Below are 16651 nucleotides of genomic sequence, written 5' to 3'. Positions count from 1 at the left end.
GTTAGCAAATGAGTGAAGGTAATTTTTGAAAAATCGCATACAGTATTCTAAGACTTGCCAGTATTAAAATGAATGAAATAAAAGTGTTTCAAGAGAGAATTTTTATTTTGAGAATGATTAAGGAAGACGCCTTGATGTGACACAAATATTCCAAGGGAACTTAATGGCATTGTAAAGCAATCTAGCATTAAAACCTAGATCCATTCTGAGAAAGTTTCAGAAGATTATTTTGGATTTCTTAATTTAGGCATAGATTATATGACCCATAAGTAAGAAAAGAAAGGCAATTGAAAGAAATAATCCGTTTGAACTTTGCTTTTCTGGATGCTTGATTTGGTTGTAATGAAGATCGCATAAAACCCAAAATTGGGAGACATGAGTACCAATAGGATACCTGGCAGCAAAAATGCCCAATAGCTAAAAGGTATCTGAGTTAAAATATAATCTCTAGGAGTTCCCGTCATGGCTCGGTGTTTTGCGAACCCGACTAGCATCCATGAGGACGTGGGTTCGATCCCTGGCCGGCTGCGCTCAGTGGGTTAAGGATCGGGCATTGCCGTGAGCTGTGGTGTAGGTCGTAGACATGGTTCAGATCCAGCATTGCTGTGGCCCTGGTGTAGGCCAATGGTACAGCTCTGATTGGACCACTAGCCTGGGAACCTCCATATGCCGTGGGTGTGGCCCTATAAAGACAAAAAGACCAAAAGTAAAAAATAAAACAAAATATAATCTCTGATATAAACATATTCCTTCTTTAAAGTGGGATATTTTCACAACTTAGAATAGATTTACAAGGAGATCCTGCTGAATAGCATTGAGAACTATGTCTAGATACTCATGCTGCAACAGAACAAAGGGTGGGGGAAAAAATGTAATTGTAATGTATACATGTAAGGATAACCTGACCCCCTTGCTGTACAGTGGGGAAAAAAAAAAAAAAGTGGGATATTTCCATGAAAGGCTGGCTATAATTTTAATAATCATAAGGCCAATAACTTCGATATAAAAATTCATTAGTAAAAGGATAATTGTGAAAATTCAAAACCACTTTAGGTAGAAATTCAGTCTCATATAAGAAGATAGTTATAGATATTTACTAAATAGAAAGGGAATAATATTTATGGAGGTTTTTGTGTGCCAGACATTTTCTCTATGTTACCTCTTTTATCTCTTACAACAGTTCCTTGGTATAGTAGCCTTATCTGGGAAGTTCAGGGACTTCCTTCAAGGCACACTACCAGGGAAATGGCAGAGAAGAGATTTGGACCCTGCTTCCCAACCCTCTAGTCTTTTCATTTTGCTTGGCCTCCCCAGAGACCATGAGTAGAACTGTGCCTTAGCAAAATTCCACTGAGCAGCAGTGGCAGCTAAAACAAGAGTGAGATTTTAGATCTTGTGGATAGTCTTTTAGTTTTAAATTGCAAGTGTGCATAGACTATTTAAGCTATGCATTATTATATGAAAAGATGATCTGAATCATAAGTTTTAAAAAATTTATATCAGAATCATAGGTTTTTAAAAACAAAAGCAAAAATTATTTACTCATTGTAACATTTTTTTAAAAATTAGGGTATAGTTGATTTGCAGGGTTGAATCAATTTTTGCTGTACAACGTAGTGACTCAGTCATACATGTATATACATTCTTCTAATTTTATCTTCCATTATGGTCTATTCCAAGAGACTGGATATGGTTCCCTGTGCTATACAGTAGGACCTCATTGCTTCAAAGCATATTTTCATTTATTTGATATTTATTAGCATCTATCTATGCAAGGAATGGCTGAAACAAATGAGACACAATCCTTGTCCTCAAGTGGGTCTTTGTGGCTTAGGAATCTGGGATAAATCGAATCATTATGCTTTCCATAAATTTCAATAAATCAGGCAATGAACCTCATTGTCAAATTGCCCTGCCTTTCAGAAAGCTGTATATATTCAAATAGTGCTTGAATCAGCAAAACAATAAAATATAGGTGATCAGTAAGTCAAGATAATTCAGAGAGTACCTGGTTTGGGCAGAGGAGAGTTAAAATGGGAGGAATGAACAAGATTAATTTCCCAAAATTCTTCTTTAGGAATTTATGGGAAGAAAAAATAGTTTAAGACTTACAAAAGAGAATACTATTTTGTGTTGGCAAAAATATTTCAAACGTTGTCTCATTTGTAGAAATTATGTTTAAGAAGTTCCTGCCAATGTTACGGTTATTAGAGTTGGAAGCTCTTGCTCAGTGATTACTAATGTTAAGCCAAGGGTAGCACCTCCTTTAATCTCCTTTCAGATCAAATTGGTCAGCTGCTGCTATACAGACTCCTGACACTTCTGGTAAACTTTCTGGCCATAAAATGGTGTGGTTATTGCCGCTTGTTCCATGACTATGTTAAAAGAGCTCAGAAAAGGAGTAGACTGAGTTTTGGCATCGTTAATGACTGGAGAATAATGAAACCAAGCTGAAATTAAGAGTTCTTTTGTGGGACTAAACAGTGATAAACAGATCTTCCTTTAGCATATTCCAATTTTATTATTTTATTTATTTTTTTTGTCTTTTTGCTATTTCTTGGGCCGCTTCCGCGGCATATGGAGGTTCCCAGGCTAGGGATCTGATCGGAGTGGTAGCCACCGGCCTACGCCAGAGCCACAGCAGCGCGGGATCCGAGCCGCGTTTGCAACCTACACCACAGCTCACGGCAACGCCGAATCATTAACCGACTGAGCAAGGGCAGGGACCGAACCTGCAACCTCACGGTTCCTAGTCGGATTTGTTAACCACTGCGCCACGACGGGAACTCCAAGCATATTCCAATTTTAAACCATCAGTACTGATATAAATGTTCCCTTATTCCTCAATGAGAAAATGTTTTAGTAAATGTAATTTGGTTCCATTATTAAACTTGTGAATTTGAAATACATTTGTGAAAAGCATGCTGTTTTTGTCTTAATGGCCTTACAAGCAAAGTTTTAATTATCTGTTCAGCTTTTCATCTTGAAAAATTAAAAAACAAAGATGTAATTACTTTATTCATTCTTTTTTCTCTTGCGGGATGTTACATATAACTCAACCACATACAAACACAACTCTCTTTGCACATGAAGATATTAAAGTAACACATTTGGAGTGGGAAAGGAAGAATCAACTGGGTGAGACTAAACTTTTAGGCTGATTCTGCCCATTTTTTTTTAAAGCAAAAATACTTGTGCTGTTTACAGCAAGTCTGTGGACAAGTAGAGTTGGACAGGAAGCCAAGGATACCTTTTTCTACAAGAGTCAATACCAGAGAGAACTTAACTGGAAAAACTATATGATTTGTAAATGTCATAAGATTTCCTGGAATAACGTTGGTCTTTTTCTCCACACTAGCTTCAGATTTTCCTCCCACTGTCAGGGTTCATTCTGTCACTAACTCCTAAGCACACACTATGTGACAGGTCGGGGGTCAACTCCCTGGTCTATGAAAAGTAAGACACTCTCTTTGCTCTCAAGATACTCACTTTCTGCTATGGAGAGCTCCACTCCTTAATGAATTATTTAGCTACCCAGTGACGAGTGCAGTGGTACAAAGTAGCATTCTGTGAGGAGCGTAGTGGAGAATGCAGTTGATTTTGCCTGTTGGAAATGGTGTTGAGGTCAGCAGTACTTAGGGTCTTTAGGTAGGTTATCCTCATCCCATGCCCACAGACATACACAATCATGTTGGATGCCAGACTCCTCTCATTCTTCATAATACTTCCTTTATATTTTGTAATACTTCCCTCTATTGACTGTTAAGTAATAAAATTCAGATATCCCACTTGAGTCCCATAATTCCCTTTTCTGAAAGAAGCCACAGTCCTTGACTTGTGCTTTTATTCTGGTACTCCTCCTCTTCCCTCCCCCATCCACGCCTCTCACTTCAGCTTGCATTGTTGCTAATTATTGGCATGTGTCTATCTTTCTCCCAGGAAGTTAAGATCAGGTTCCAATCCAAAGGTTCATATCAGAATCGCTTGGGAGCTTTTCAATCTGTAAATATTTAGATCTCAGGAAATTCTTATTTAATGGGCTGATGGGTGTGTCTTTGTAAGATCCCAGATGTTCCTTTGCATAGAACAAGTGCTCAAAGCAATTAATGATGGAGTCATTACAATTAAGTGCAATCCATCTGTTGCACTATTTGCAGACTGATAAATTTGTTGTAGGGGCCATGAACCTGTTTGGCTCAGTAGAGGGAGAAGATACAGTTTTTGTACTTTTGCTAGAAACTTTTAACAAATGGGAAAAATGGTAAATAGACTTAGAGTATTATGAATTTTATTTGTGGGTTGTAAGAATGGAAGAAAAGAAAAAGCAAAATTATTTTTAACAGCATAGGTGAGAGACAAGTTTCTATGTTGAAATGGATTTTTTAAAGGTTTCAACATAGCAACTTGTGCATAAATTTACTGTGCAGTCTTTGTATTTATACATACTTCCCTATATTGATTTTCAAGTAATAAAATACAAATATCCCATTTTCTTGTGCATGTATTATCTCTCCTGTCATCAAAATGCAGAAGATTGAGCTGCTTATTTTTAGCTATTTACTACCTACATTTTTTAAAAAACAGGTTATGCAAGCACAATTTGCTCAGGACAACAACCCAGATGCACAGACTCTCCAGAAACTGGCAGAAAGGACAGGCTTGAGCAGACGTGTGATACAGGTGATTACTTTAAAGGTTAATCAAGAGATGCTAAAAGTTCTATTCTAGGTCTTTATAAGCATGCTTTGTTTTTTTAATGAAATGTCAAAGTGTTAGCTTCCCATTTTAGGTCTCTTCACACTCAAAATCAATTTTTTTTTTAAATTTAAATTTTAATTTTTTTTTGTCTTTTGTCCTTTTAGGGCCGCACCTGCAGCACATGGAGGTTCCCAGGCTAGAGGTCTAATTCGGAGCTGTTGCTGCCGGCCTATGCTGGAGCCACAGCAATGTGAGATCCAAGCCACATCTGCAACCTACACCACAGCTTGTGGCAACGCTGGATGCTTAAACTGCTGAGCGAGGCCAGGGACCAAATCCATAACCTCATGGTTCCCAGTCGAATTCGTTTCCTCTGTTCCACAATGGGAACTCCCTAAATCAATTTTTTAAAAAACCTGATAATTAGCCTGCTTGATCTAGGTTGCCATTTGTTAACTGACTCTTTGCACGAGTTACTTTATGCATTGCTTAGAGCAACCTTAAGATTCTAAGGTTAAAAAGACAACTGTGGTCCAAGCTAGATCTGTTTCTGAGGCCATAATTTTCTTGTACTTTTCTGTAATTGTGTGAGGGAGTATGTTTGTGTGTGTACGGGATGCTGATGCCTTTGTTAAAGCTCCAGGTAAAGGGAGTGGTGTGAACAACACAAGGGAAGGATGAGTTAGAGAAGATTTGTAGGAAGATAAGGTTTATGTTTGCAGGGAGTTCCTTTTGTGGTTCAGCAGCAACTAGCCTAGCTAATATCCATGAGGACATGGGTTTGATCCCTGGCCTTGCTCAATGGGTTAAGGATCCACCATTGCCATGAGCTGCGGTATAGGTCACAGATGAGGCTCAGATCTGGTGTTGTTGTGGCTGTGGTGAAGGCCAGCAACTCTAGCTGTGATTCAACCCCTAGCCTGGGAACTTCCATATGTCACAGGTACAGCCCTAAAAGAGGCAAAAAAAAAATAAAAGATTCATGTTTGCAGATTGTGGAAGATGGAATTGGTGAAGCTGAACTTGTAAAGGCGGTGAATGTAGAGTTCTCTTCTGAGCAGGAGAAAGTCATGATATGTGACTTTAGGAAGAAAGGGCTGGTGACAGTATGTGTGTAAAGAATTAGAATTGGGAGAAGCTAGGTGGAGTTAGATAAATCAAGTGTGATGCCCAGCAAAGTGGTGATTTTTTTTTTTTTTTGAAAGAGATTTTAACTGAGGTAGTGGCCTAGAATTTATCTGGAAACATTTTATTGATTGAACACCGATGGCAGGTACTGGATGCTAGAGATACAAGAACACCACAGCTCATGGCAACCCCAGATCCATAACCCACTGAGGGAGGCCAGGGATTGAACCCTGTCCTCATGGATATTAGTCAGATTTGTTTCCAGTGCACCACAGCAGGAACTCCTAAACAGGTATTTTAAAGGATGAATAGGACTCAAGAGAGATCTAGTGCTATGAAATGGGGTAAGATCCTTTAGAAAGAGATCATGGACAGTAAAAAGTGAAGCATGAACTTTGTGGAGCAAGCTGTTTGATTGGACTGTTACAGCCAGAATCAAGGAATGAATCCGGAGGCCCAAAGAGTAAGGTGGATTCAAGATATTGGTGGTCAGCTGTCTCAAGATCGTATATTCCCCAGATCAGGGAAATGGAAAGTCATTTTAAATAATATTTAAGGTTAAAAAATGTGTAAGGAATTAATAATGCCTGTAACCATAATTACTGAGATGAAGTTCAGTGGGAGAAAATGGCTAAGTCCCACATTGTACATATGTTTTATTTTTTAAATTGGGTGGCTTTTAAACAGATGTTTATTCTTTAGTTAATTTCTATTAAGCCTGAAGTATTTCATAATTAAAAATTATGTTCCAGTCATGGATCAGCAGTAACAAACCCAGCTAGTATCCATGAGGATACAGGTTCAATCCCTGGTCCTGCTCGGTGAGTTAAGGATCTGGTATTGTTGTGAGCTGTGGTTTAGGTCACAGATGTGGCTCAGATCCCGTGTTGCTGTGGCTGGGGCATAGGCCAGTGGCCGTATCTTCTATTTGACCCCTAGCCTGGAAACTTCCATATGCCACAGGTGTGGCCCTATAAAGAAAAAAATAAAATAATAAAATACCTGTTTACATGCTCAGTTATGACCATCATTGCCTGATTATGAGATAGAAGGGAATTATAAACTAATAAACCTACTTTATAAAAAAATTTAATATTCCTGTCAATAGCAATTTAAGTGTCATTGCTGTTGTAGTGGTGTAGGCTGGCAGCTGTAGCTCTGATTCGACCCTTTTGAGAACTTCCATATGCTGTGAGTATGGCCCTAAAATGCAAAATATATATATATTTTATATATGTTATATATAAAAAAATATATATGTAAAATATATATAAATACACACACACACACACACACACATATATATATATATATATATATTTTTTTTTTTTTTGCCAAGAAGCCAGCAAGAAAGACCTGATGATACTGCAGCTTCTCTTAAAGATCTGGATTTCCAGGGGCTCTGGTTGAGTGCAGTGTAATGTGGCTGTCTGAGGAGGCAAATCCTACAACCTCAGTACTTTTCAAATGCCCTGAGTATTGTGTTGTTTAAGAACACCGAATTTTAGCAAGGAACTAAAAAAGAACCACTGTGAAAAGAGTGCTCCCTTTAGAGAGTGGTTAAAGTTGTGAAAGTCCAGACATTGTGAGTTGATATTAATGGCAATAGGGATATTTCTCTGGAGGAAAGATGTGGAAATGGTACGAGAAGGAATTGTATAAATAGAGAAGGTGTCTTTAAATGCGAAAGGCTGTCCTATAGGCATGAGGATCAGGTCTTTGCAAGGAAATGTAGGAAATAAAACAAATTTCACTCAAAATGAAGAATTTTTTCAGTACGTAAGGGTACAAAAATGGTATGGACAAACTTTGAGGTAGCAAGTTCCTTGTACCTGGAAGTAAATCTTTCTTTGTTGAGGTAATTCAGACTCAGTGGTCTGAGACATCCTTGTAATCTAAGACTGTATGCATTCAGGAGTTCCTGTTATGGCTCAGAGGGTTAAGAACCCAACATAGCATCTGTGAGGATGTGGCTTTGATTCCTGGCCCTGCTCAGTGGGTTAAGAATCCAGCATTGCCGCAGCAGATTGCAGCAATGGTAGCAGATGTGGCTCGGATCTGGTGTTGCTGTGGCTGTGGCATAGGTCTGTAGCTGCAGTTCTGATTCAGTCCCTAGCCTGGGAACTTCCATCTGCTACAGGTGTGCCCATTAATAAAAAAGAGTCCACGAGTTCAATGACAATGACTGCTGTAGCTAAGTCAGATCTATAGTTAACTATGTTTTAGATTATTTTAAAGTTGGAGACAAAGGAAAATGCAGAGCTTTTCTTATGATTTGAGGAAGTAAGGACCCTAGATGGATATCTGTCATGTAATTAACAGGTATTTGATCACCAGCATTATGAGCAAGTTAACTTGATCCCAAGCACTAGAACTTGGAGGATATACTGTAGGATGGTGGCTTTTAATATGTGAGGATTGAATTTAAATATTTTTGTTAAGGTGGCAAAGGAAGGAGTATTAGCATGCAAATGTATATACTTATATATATAATTTGTAAATATACATGTGTATACAATTCAAATATATAATCCTTCACAGTATTTTTGAAAATTTATTATGTTATCTCAAATAGTAGTCATAAATTCTTTGCCTAGGCTACTTCCTAGCATTGGACACAGTTTAGAAGATTTAAAAGAGATTTGATTACTAGGCCTTGATTCTAGTATGCAAATTAGGGTGCCCAAGATTACGTAGTGGCAGTGGTCTAATACACGGAGACAATCTCATTTTTACTAGCTAAAGTCTGCTTAGTGAAACACTGTTACAGAGCAGATCATCACTGAGTTGAAATCACAAAAAAAGATGGATGATTTTATTTTTAACACTCTGCATCCAGATGCAATCACTGTTCACATACCCTTTCAGAGAGGTGAATTGTGAGTATCTTGCAGAAGTAAGGTAAAACATTGCTATTTCTCCCAGTCAGTGTGTTGGGAACTCTCTCTCCATATTAAGATCTATTAAGCTGTACATATTAAGCATAGCACAATTTTTTAGTTTATTTCCATTTTTTTTTTTGCTATCATAAAAATGCTGTAATGAACACCATTGCATATATACCTGTTTGTTCTGTAATTTCCATAGAATAAATTTCTAGAAGTGATTTTGTTGAGTCAAAAGGTAAAACATTTTTTGGTTCTTTAACTGATACTTCAAAAATTGCCTTACAGAAAGTTTATAACCAGTTTATTCTGCTAGGACCTACATATGAAGTTTCCCTTTCCTCAACATGTGTAAATCCTAAAAACTGTCATTATTTTACATCCTTTCCAGTTTGGCAGTCAGAAAATATCATTGTTTTCATTTATGTTTCTTTTCTTATTAAACTGTAACATGATTATTAACATCTTTGGTTATTTTGTAATTTTAAAAAGTAGTATATTTTCAGCTCACTTTGAAGTTATTTCTTTTCTTTCCATCTTACTAATTTTTATTCTATTTATCATGTTAAACTTTCATAGTTTATCAACTTCCTTTTCATTTGTTTTTCCATACATAACTTTTACATTTTTATGTATTCAAATACCTCAATATCTTCTTCTCACAGCTTTGGCCTTTTTTATGCTTCTCTACCTAGAGAGTATATCAATATTGGCTCTCGTTTCTTTAAACATTTATGGTCCCAATTATTTACACTTAAACCCTTATATTTCTGGAATTGGCTTTTGGTTACACATTGTAAGTAGGGATTTTTCTATTTTTTTTTCTCCCAAATGATTAGCCAGCTTTCTCTGAATTGGTATTATGCCAATACTGATTTCCCAATAATTTAAAATTCCATATTTTTCATAAATTAAATTCTCATATTTGGCTCTTTGGGCTTTCTAGGAGATTCATGTTATGCATTAGTCTTCTGCAGACTGTCAGCATGGCCTGCTTTCAGCTTACGTATTTTACCATTTAGAAATTTTTAAAGTGTGTTTCTCAGAAGAAATTTGAACTCTTGTTAGAGGTTTGCAAAGCAGAAGGAGGAAATTTTAAGTTAGTGAGGAGTTGAAAGGACTATGTATTTGAATCCTGAAGCTAGGTAACCCTGATGTTAGAAGTTATTTTCTGATGTCTGGAATCTTTAACTATATTTTGCCATGCAGATTACATGACTCTTTGTGTTTTCAAACCTCTCTCTGCTTAACCTTTTGACAATCTTTCCAAAGAGCTATTTGAATTAGTATGGTGGTTGTTATTCTACTGTTTTATGTCATGCCTTCTTCATATTTATTTCCGAAGTCTGGGATTTTTAAAAAAATAACTGAATAGTTTCCATCCAATACATAATTTATTGGAGACAAAAGATACTTCGAAGAAACTCTGGGAATCATAGTGCCATGTGTTTTAGTTATTTGTAGTCTGATGGGGTACATATCTTCCAGGTACTACCAGGCAAAAAGGCAGGTGGCAGCAGTTCCCACTTATAGGTTGGAGGATGTGTATGTTGTCTTGGCTGGGTAGGTGACAGCTGTGGCACCTGTTGTTAAGGAGCCTATAGAGAGAACTGTGACTGAAGATTTTGGGTGTTGTCTCTGTAAAGGTACTTAAGAGTCTAACACTCCAGAAGATGATAGAGGGAAGGCTGTGACTTCTTACTCCATTTCTTTGGTATATGCCTAAGCTTGTTCCTGAAATACCTGGGTGCAGTCCTCAGCTACCTGCTCAGGGCTGCATACCCCATTACATTATTTGTTTCTCTTCCTTTGGTTTTAACCCCTTAAGTATATACTTTGCAGCCTTCTGTTTTTGAGTCCCAAGGAAAGGTCTTTGAAATCAGGCCAACTTTTCCATATAAATCATTTTTCAGTCTCCCGCTGTTCCACATTATTCAGCCCCTTGTGCCATCAAGTAATAACCCACCAGCCCTGGGTAGAGACTTAGAACCCCAGCCTTCTTCCCAGATGCCAAAATGTTCTTAATGTTTTTATCCTTTCACTTTTTTGTCTTTTTATGACGTAATTGTTTGGAGTGGTAGCAAATAAAGGCTGCACTATTTTCATAAAGTAACACTCTGCAGGCATGTTTTATTTAAGAACAGAGAGTTCAAATGCAGATAGGTTAGTTACTGGAAGCATTCTGGGCAATCTAGCCTTATTTATTTAACCTGGATGTAAAACTCCATTTACCCAGAGTTTGCTTCCTTTATTTCGGCAATAGAGTGGACAGCAAGGCAGTTTGCTCTTTACATTCTGTGAACTGTTTCACCAATGGATGTCTTTGCATTTTATTCTCCTTAAATACCGCTAGTCGTTTCTTATTATAAGCCTGATCTTAGAGAATAGCCTATGTATTTACTAAGAGAAATTGAACGCAGCAGGTTAGAATGTGACTTGGAATAACTGAATCAAGAGGTTTGTAGAAAGCTTAAGTTCTCAGTAGTGATTTTAGTCTTTTGAAAAAGGATTTAAAATAAGTCCAGCAGGTGTCTGAGAGTACATTTAGTTGTGTATTTTTTTAAAAAAATTCTGATTGAAAGGGCTTTTTCTGTTTTTCTTTCTGTCCCAAATGCCAGTGGTAAAACCAGGAAACTTTTCTGGGATTCTTGAGTCCTCTCCCCCGTTTTTATTTTGGAACATATTGGTTTAGTATAGAATCAGTTTTTTAAGTAAGCCAGCACAGAGATATTACTTGGGAAAAGAAAATGACCATTGATAACTATACAAAATGTTTCTCTTTTATCTACAGAACTTTTTTTTTTTTTTAAAAAAGCTTATTTAGATTCACACTGTGCTTATATGGTAGAATGAAGTTGCTTCCTTGTTGAACTGAGCTGGTAATGCACTCAGCTGATACGTGACATAGCTGCATTGCTTTTCTTCTTCCTCAGGTGTGGTTTCAGAACTGTAGAGCGCGCCACAAGAAACACGTCAGTCCTAATCACTCCTCCTCTGCCCCAGTCACAGCAGTCCCACCCTCCAGGCTGTCTCCACCCATGTTAGAAGAAATGGCTTATTCTGCCTACGTGCCCCAAGATGGGACAATGTTAACTGCGCTGCATAGTTACATGGATGGTAGGTATCCTAACATTTAACAGCTGCCTCCCAAGCAGTCAATCACTGTTAAGTTCTAATATTATATTATTGACAGGATTCACATTTTGAAATATTACCTCAGTAGTACCTGAATAAGTATTAGTAGTATTGTAGGGGGTGTACAGTAGGGAGCAGAACTAGCCAACATTCTTATTTCTGTGACGACCTTGAAGGGACAAGTTTAACACTCACCTTATGGCTAAAATACAAATATTAATAATCACTCATAGTAGTTGATTTTTACCTAGGAAAAACAATTTTTTTGTTTTCACCTGATAAATATTTAAAGAATTTATTTTCCTATGGTCAGAGAAAGTATTCACACTCAGATTTTTAGATTGGGGTTTACCCAGTTAAAGAAACTTTTTTATTAAATCAAAACATACATATAGAAAAGTGCACACATAGTAATGTGCACACATTAAGTATTCAGCTCGATGAATTATTGACGTGAACATATCCATGTAAATAATATCCAGATGAAGTAGTGGAACATAATTAGCATCCCAGAAGCCTCTCTTATGTCCCCTCTCAATCATTATCCTCTTCCTCCAAAGTAACATTGCTCTGAATTCTAAAATCATGTTTTAGTTTTGTCTTTTTTTTGAGCTTTATATAAATCAAACCATGTAGAATGTATTCTTTTGTCTCACTTCTTTCAGCTGTAATGTTTGTGAGACCGTCTGTATTGTTGCAAGAATCTGAATTGTTTTTATTGTTATGCAGAATTCCACTGTAGGAATATACCACAATCAACTTTAGAGTTGATAGACATTTGTTTTATCTCCAGTTTGGTCTTTTATGTATATGCTGCTATGAACCTTATTGTACATGCCCTTTGTTGCACATTAATTCACATTTCTATATGGTATATACCTGGGAGTAGAAAGTAGAATCCTGGCTACACATGTGTTCAACTTTAGTTAATTTTGCCAGAAAGTTTCCCATGGTGGTTCAACTAGTTTATACTTGGAGTGGCACATTCTTGCCAACACTTGGTATGGTGTGACTTCTTAATTTAGCCAGTTTGGTTGTGTAATGGTATTGCATTATTTTCGTTGTTCTTGTTTGATGTTTGTTTTTTGTTGTTGTTGCTCTCATGACTAATAAGATAGAGCATTTTCTCATTAGGCATTTGTGTATATATGTACATATTTTAAAAATTTTTTTGTGAAGAGCCTATTGTCTTTTGCTTTTTGGTCTGTTGTCTGTTTTGTTGGTTTTTTTCATTGGTTTATTTTACTTTTGGCTATATTCTGCATATAAATAAGTTTTTCTGGTGATTTTATATGTTGCAAATATCTCCTACTCAGTGACTTACCTATTTCTCCTCTCTTAAGATATGTTTTGTTGAATACAAGTTCCTAATTTTAATGTAGGAATTTTTTTCATTTCATTTTTTTTTCCTTCATGGAGAGTGCTTTTTTTGTGTGATCTGTTCAAGAAAATATTCCTACTCAAAGCTAATGAAGATATTCCTCTTTATGATCTCTTTTAGAAACTTTGTCTTAACCTTTGACGTTTAGATTTATATTCCATCTGGAATTGAATTTTGTATGTTGTATAAAAATAAGGAGCAAAGTTTCTGCTATATTTATGAAAGTACCAATTTCTTAGCTGCTTTGTTGTACCACATTTGTCATAAATCAAGTGTCTATATAATGTATGTGTCAATTTCTGTACCCTCTATTGTGCTTTATTGGTCTATTTATTTTTGTATCAATATCTAATTGTTTTAACAATGCTAGGCCTATAATTCTTGATATCCAGTAGTACAGATTGTCCTACTTAGTTGTTGTTCAAGCGTATATTGCCTATTCTTGACCCTTTGTGTTTCCATAAATTTTTCTACCAAAAAAAGAGAAAATATTGGAGATTTTGATATAATTGGATCAGTTTGTAGGAAACTGCCATCTTAATATTGTCTTCCATACCATGTTCTTAGTCTGTCTTTCTATTTATTTAGGTCATCTTCAAATGCTCTGTTATATTCTAGAGTTTTCTGTTTAGTAATCTTACACATATTTTGTTAGGTTTATTCTTAAATATTTGTTTTGATGAAGTTGCAGATTTTTTTTTTCCCCTCTATGTGGAAATCTAGGCTGATAGCTGTTTTCTTTCAGCACTTTGGCGATATGAATAACATTGTCTTCTTGCTTCCATTTTTTTCTGTTGTTTAAGCTCTAGATAGTTAATTAACTTGATATCATTTATTATTGAAATCAGCTATTGGTCTTGCTTCTTTAAAAGTGTATGTTTTCCCCCCCAGCTTTTCTCTTTGTTGTTTGGTTTTCAGTTTTATTATAATGTGCCTAGATATGCTGCTTCTCCTTTTTTTAATGCCCACACCCATGGCATATGGAAGTTTCTGGGCCAGGGATTGAATCCGAGCCACAGCTGCAACCTATGCCACAGCTGCAGTAATGCTGGATCCTTTAACCCACTACACCACAGCAGGAACACCTAGATATGCTTCTTGTATGTGTAGTTCGATGTATTTCATTATGGCAAAGGATCAGATTTTGTCTCTTCAAATATTGATTCTGCCAATATTGAAAGAGTCCATGTTTTCCAGCCTTTTGACATTCCATGGTCCAGTTTTGATATTTCTTCTGACCTGTCTTCTAGTACACTTATTCTCTATCTATTCTGTAAAACTCATCCATTGAGTTATTGTTTTCAGTTTTAGAATTTCTATTTCATTCTTTTATATAGTTTCCACTTCTCTGCCAGAATTATTTATTTTATTACCTTATTCCTTAACAAAATTGTTATATTAGTTATAGTTACACTAAAGTTCTTATCTGATAACTCTAGTATCTGTCTTTTGTGGATCTGTTCTATTGTTTTTTTTTTTTCTCTTTGTCTTCAGTCATCATGTCTTATTTTGCCTTGATATTTTTTTATTGCGCTTCAGATCTTGGGTATGAAGAGCTAGAAATAACTTAAGGCTCTGGATTATATCTTCCACCAGAGAGGATTTAGTTTTGCCTTTGACTGGAAGTTAGGTCAGGGGAAAATCAGCTTAATTCAGTCAGGCATCAGATTCCACAAGGGCTGGTATAATTCTGGGTCACTACTCCTTAAAATTAGCTTTTTGGGATCCCCCAAAAGCCTGTGTCTTGTTTTGTTTCTGTTGTTTTTAATTAGGACTTTTCTTCAGTGGTCCCTGCTCTTTCATATTGTTCCCTACCTCCCAGAAAAGTCTTACCCCTGAAAACTCTGCTAAACTTCTCAGCCTCTCAGCACTCCTTTTCTTTTAAAATTGTTACTAAACTTTGGAGAAATAGTAGCCTCATTTTATTTCCCTCCTTCTCTGGAACTTGATTTTGCAAGTTCTCACTAACTTGATATCTTTCAAACGCCTTGAAAGATTTTTAAATATTTCAAACAGATTTTAAAAAATTTTGTGCTCTCAGAGGAAGATTTGGTTTGAGGCAACATAGTCCTTGCTGAGAGTGGAAACTTCATTTTTAAGGTTTGGTTAAAGAAAAAAATCAGAGTCTATACCATTGTTGCTATTTACTTACACTAGGATTAAAATTGTGTGTGTTCACATGAATGACTGTAGTGTTGCCTGAGTCTAATGTGTTTTGATGTATGTTTAGGGAAGAGGCAGTTAAGCATTGATAAATGAGAATTTGGGGCAGGGGTCATCCTATTCAGGCACCCTTATATGAAAGCAGCAGCTCTGCAGATGAAGCTCACGTGTATTTCTAGCAGCCGGGTAAAGTGCAGTGAATGGGGTATGGATGGAGGACATAAAAATGGCAAAAGCTTGTGGCCCCAAATAAAGATTTTGGGGCAAACCATTCCCGGATTCATATTTAATACTATCCTCACTATGCTGAATAAGTTAATGTTCCTGCTGAGGTCAGTGGAGTGAGTGTAGCTTGGTGCCCTCAGCTGTAATAAGTACTGAGAGAACATTGCCTTGGATTGTTTTTGTTTGTTTTTAAATCAGTTTTATTTACCCTACAAAACTGATCCACAAATTTCTTTCTATTTTGTAGCTCATTCACCAACAACTCTTGGACTCCAGCCCTTGTTACCCCATTCAATGACACAACTGCCAATAAGTCATACCTAATTCCTTTTTTTCAGGGATAGAAATGATTAAGGATATAAACTTGTCACTTATTATGTATAAAATACCATTGAAAAGATATTAATGTTAATTTTTTATTTAACACCCAAAGCATTTCCAACATCATTTTGCTGCCCAGGTATGTATCTCTAGTTGGCCTGCAAGACACTTTTATTGATGCTTCATTTTTTGTAAAACTTATGTTTACAAGAGGAAAACAAATCAAAACTTTTTTTTTGTATTGTATGGAAATAGTTCACTCGAGTGTGTATCTGTTAATTTATTTGTCATCAAAAGAGCACTTTGCCTAAAAGAAAGGACTGACAAGTGTGCAAAATGTTTACAATCCTTTGTGAAACTGTAGTTTATCATTAGTTTGTACCTGTAAGTTATTGTTATAAATATTACCTGTATTTTTTGGTTATATACAACTTTATACTTTGAAGCTTGTATCTGTGAATTTGCAACTGAAATTTATTTTGCCAATGTTCTCTGAATGAACTGAATAAAGCTTCTGTTGTAGCATGCCATGCAAACACATTATTGTGTTTGTGGTTGATGAATTATAGCTGTAAATAACAATATAGTTTAATAGGCCCACCATTCTAAGTTTATTAAACATTTTCCATTCTTGTGAAAGTTTCAACCAATTTATCCTTTGTGTGTGTGTGTTTTCAGCAGTAAGTTGACTTTAGTCTCTTTCAAATATAATAAC

At 36.2% G+C, this 16651-nt stretch overlaps 1 protein-coding gene across 4 annotated transcripts in view; it reads left to right on the top strand.

The window, feature by feature from the left end:
• LHX8 (LIM homeobox 8) overlaps positions 1-16651 on the top strand; it is a 27353-nt gene extending 10702 nt beyond the window's left edge. For 2 of the 4 annotated variants that reach the window (XM_005653422.3, XM_021093268.1), the window contains 3 exons: positions 4585-4680; positions 11645-11828; positions 15863-16651. In XM_005653422.3, the coding sequence (XP_005653479.2) occupies positions 4585-4680; positions 11645-11828; positions 15863-15939 (357 nt within the window). In that variant the 3' untranslated portion in view covers positions 15940-16651. 4 annotated transcript variants of the gene reach the window in all.

This window comes from Sus scrofa, chromosome 6, assembly GCF_000003025.6.
Source record: "Sus scrofa isolate TJ Tabasco breed Duroc chromosome 6, Sscrofa11.1, whole genome shotgun sequence".
In the NCBI taxonomy this organism is placed as follows: Eukaryota; Metazoa; Chordata; class Mammalia; order Artiodactyla; family Suidae; genus Sus; species Sus scrofa.
The sequence above is the reverse complement of the archived record's forward strand: the minus strand, read 5'-3'. Positions and strand labels throughout refer to the sequence as shown.